Source organism: Limulus polyphemus, unplaced genomic scaffold (genome assembly GCF_000517525.1).
Source record: "Limulus polyphemus unplaced genomic scaffold, Limulus_polyphemus-2.1.2 Scaffold2683, whole genome shotgun sequence".
NCBI lineage: Eukaryota > Metazoa > Arthropoda > Merostomata > Xiphosura > Limulidae > Limulus > Limulus polyphemus.
Window position 1 is genome coordinate 55,159 of NW_013668293.1, and position 4,046 is coordinate 59,204.

At 30.4% G+C, this 4,046-nt stretch overlaps 1 protein-coding gene across 1 annotated transcript in view; it reads left to right on the forward strand.

The window, feature by feature from the left end:
• LOC106467626 (GPI transamidase component PIG-S-like) overlaps window positions 1-4,046 on the forward strand; it is a 141,112-nt gene that overhangs the window by 44,053 nt on the left and 93,013 nt on the right. The window contains exon 4 of the mRNA XM_013927987.2: window positions 3,762-3,902. Within this exon, the coding sequence (XP_013783441.1) occupies window positions 3,762-3,902 (141 nt within the window). The remainder of the gene's footprint in view (window positions 1-3,761; window positions 3,903-4,046) is intronic.

Here is a 4,046-nt window from a genome sequence, read left to right on the forward strand (position 1 = left end):
GACTAAATAGCTTAAATCTCATAACATTATACATTTATTTATATTTATTATTCTTATTATATTGACCTTTCAGCCATACCTGGCTAACAACACAATGATGCGGCGCATGTGCACTCATGTTACCATATCCAATAATATATAACTAGCCTCTACAAAGTAGCTTGTCTTGGCTGTGTTTTAGTGGACTAGTATTTTGTAAAATAGTCACATTTTAATTATTATACATAATATATGTATATACATTATTACTATTTACAAATAACTTCTTAAACTTATTTTTCTTCAAACATAGAACAGTGAATAAAGAAGTAAAGCAAACAATTATCTCTTCTAGTTTTGACCTTTGTATTCCTTTGCTGCTTGTCATAGGTCTAAGCCTTATAAATTTTTGCACATGGAGGATATGAAAGAAACAAATTTTTTTTTTAGGTTTTATATATACATTTGAAATAACCAAAAAATCATAACTTACTATATCAATACCATAGAATTACAGTGTAATTTATGGAGCTTAGTAATTTAACTGTATTTGGGTATAAAAAATATGAAATTTTGAGCATCATTAAGACTCGCCTTACCAGAATGAAGATTTAATCGAAGGGACAAGAGGATGTCATAATACTTGAAAATAGCTGAGAAAGTCACTAGGTGGACATTCTGAGCTTTTGATTGGTTATTCATGTTCTAGACAGAAGTAAGTGTGTATAAGGGAGTGTTTCTAAAAATGGAAAGAGGTGAGTTGGACCACTGTGTTTGATTCAGTACATGAGCGATATCTCAGCAAATAAAAAAGATAGGAGGTTCTTAATTTACATTCTGGCTTGTTAATATTGGTAATTTGAGTTCCTAATTCGTATGAAACTACAGATTTTGTATTTGGACATCACAAACATCTAATATGAACCAAAGCTGCATTCAACATCCCATGTGAAACACAAAAATTGGTGTTTGTGTGTGTTTTTTATATTTACTTTAAAATTAACAAATCAAATAATGTATAATACTAAAATTTGAATTATAATCTACAGTTTGATACCACACTTATTGACATAAATTCATGAAATAGTAGTTCAATAAAATTTTGATTGCGAGTCAACAAATGCAATGACACGGCCTTTGATCCATGACTTATGTGGAAAGGGTCAAGAGCCCAGCTAGTTATGGGTGGTGAAGCTTAGTCATGACTAATTATGCTATTGTGACTTTTAAGAAGAATTCTAAGAAACCATGAGGGAAAGCAAAACAGAATGTTATGCCAACCATCTACCATATCCAATGCCAATATGGCCTTTCACCCAGTACCAAGGTTCATCATAAATGCTGTGTTGTAACAGATATAGTAGTGGTCTAGTTGATATATATATATATATATATATATATCACCAAATTTCCTGAACAATGACTGTTATGGTGTGAACCAAATTGAGCAAGTGAATTGTAACTATTATTATGACAATTTTTTGCATTTGCTTGTGATAGTAACTTTGTTACATGTGTGTCTGTAAACAAATTTTGCATTGTTTTATCATAAAATGCCTAATATTTATGGTAGCTCTAACAATAAATCCCAAGTATTGTTGAACAAATGACTGGTAATGGTTAAAATTAAGTGATATCTTCCACTGTAGAGCTGGGCATGTAATGGATTTTGCTAGTTGATTAATCATCAGGATCATTGATTACATTTTATTAATTGATTATTCTCACATGAAATGGCTATATATACATGTGTCTGTGTATTGATGTAAGTTAGTTTGGTTTAGAAAACAAATGAAAACTTTTTATCACATTTTTTTCAATATAATGTGAACATTTACTATTTGGCATATCACTATACATGTCACCATTTTGTTTTGTTTTTAAATATGCAGTAATCTTCCATTCATTTGTGTAAACCAACTAATGGAAACATGTTTTACTATCACAAATAACATTACTAATGTTTTTATATAAAACATAACATGATTGCAGTGAAAAATCATTAAGTAGCCTGTTAGCCAATTTATTTGTGTACATTGTTTGAATATCAAAAACTTAAAAGTAATATTTAATAAATAAGGGTATGAATCATCAGAATATTTTTAGGTCTCTTATCTTACCCATCAAAACATGCCTATAGCTTACCTGTTTTATTTTCATCTTAAATACTTTCTGTAGCTATCATCCCCCACCCCACCCAAAATAAAAATTATAGTGAAGTAAGGAATATCTCCTTGTCCTATCAACATAGTAATAAACAAAGATTTTAAGTTAACAAAGACTACTAAGTCTAATGTTAAAAAGCTTTCATCCACGTCTTGAAATCAGAGGCTGTTTTTATGGCAGTTCCATTCAAACCTGTCAGATTCCCTAATGCAATTGAATGGAAATGCATACTTTTGGTGTGATTTGAAGTCATTGGTGTAAGACATTAACTGACTTATGGAAAGCTGCACAAGAGAATAAAAGTGGAAAAACATTGTTGAAAACAGTTAGATCATAACGATAAAGGAAATATGGTTTTCACTAGTACTATATCAGAGTTAATCATCATTTGAAAAAAATGACCTTCTGTGTAGCTAATTAAATTGAAAATACTATACCTTGCTTGTGTCTCAACAAAATGTGCTTTACAGTTTGTAAACAAACTGTTTGCTTTAGATTAGTTTTGGACTAATCATGTTTTCCATTGACATGTGAGGTTGAAGTTATTGATATATATTTCTAATAACATAAGTGGAATTGATATCTCCAATTATTAGTTTGTTTATAATTTTAAAACTTTTTTTTCCAAGTCTTTATGTATAAAAAAAGCTATCAAACTAAAAACATAGTTTACATTTCATGTTAAACGTTTTTAGTTGTGTAGCAAGAAAATAGAGCCTTTGCCTTTTTGATGAAATAAAGTTCTTCTGACAAAATGTCTTCTTGAAGAGGTTATTTTGAGTATTTTTTGATTCATACTGCGGAAGAGGTTCTGTTCTAACAGCATATGACTTGCCACAACATGTAGGAAACATTTTTGCAACATGAAAGGTCCGAAAATATTTAAAGATTATACTTGAGTTTTTCCAAAATGAGACATTTTTACTTGTAAGTAAATATACTTGGAAGTCAATATAGTTAAACGTTTTTCTTCTCAGATATTAAGGATAGCAAAACAAAAATGTCATTCTCACTTCTGTATATGTAACTTGACTTCGTTTTTTGTTCCAATTGGTAGTTGTATTTGTGTAGCTGTTCATGATATAAAACTGTCAGTTGCTTGGTTATCACTGGTAAATGATTTAATCATTTTTGCTCCTATTTGTGAATATGTATTTATATTATAAACTGTTACAAATATTTTGCAGCCATATCATGGGTTCTGGCATAGCCTGGTGGTTAGGGCACTTGAAATCACAATTTGTATTTAAAATTTAAAATTAGGAACAGATATTCTTCAAGTAGCTTTGTATAAAAATTGTATGAATGAACAAACAAGTTTTACCATGGAGACCTGGCCAAAACGAATAGGTTACCAGTGAGAGTAATTTAATTTTAAAATTAACCTTCTTGAATCAGTTCCCAGTATTTGAGTAAGATAAAAGAATAAAATGTATTATTTTATGTGTATATTAAAATTATTTGAAGTTGCTTGTTAGTGGCAATTTGTGGTTGTTTATTTTCTGTGCTAATAAAATTTTTTTAGCATAACATAACAGCCAGTTTTCATGCTTTATAGTTTTGAAGTATCTAATTCCTTAAACTGCAGGAAATGTCTTTCCGCCCACTTTCTTTAGATTTGGATAGGAGGCTACATGAACTTGGTTTAATGAAGAAAATAGGTAGTTTGTGGATGTACATCTTACCTACCAATATGTTTGACCTCAAGCAGCCAACAGTTGGATCCCATCGAGCTGCTTATTTGCATTCACCTTCATGTAAGTATTCAGTTTATTAACAGAATATAAGTGCATGTTTTTAGTTCATTATTTATTTGCTTATCTTTTTTAGTTTCTTCGCTTTATGAGCCCCTCGACGTGGATTCCTGTACGTGGTGAGGGGACCTCCCAGGGAAGGTTCTG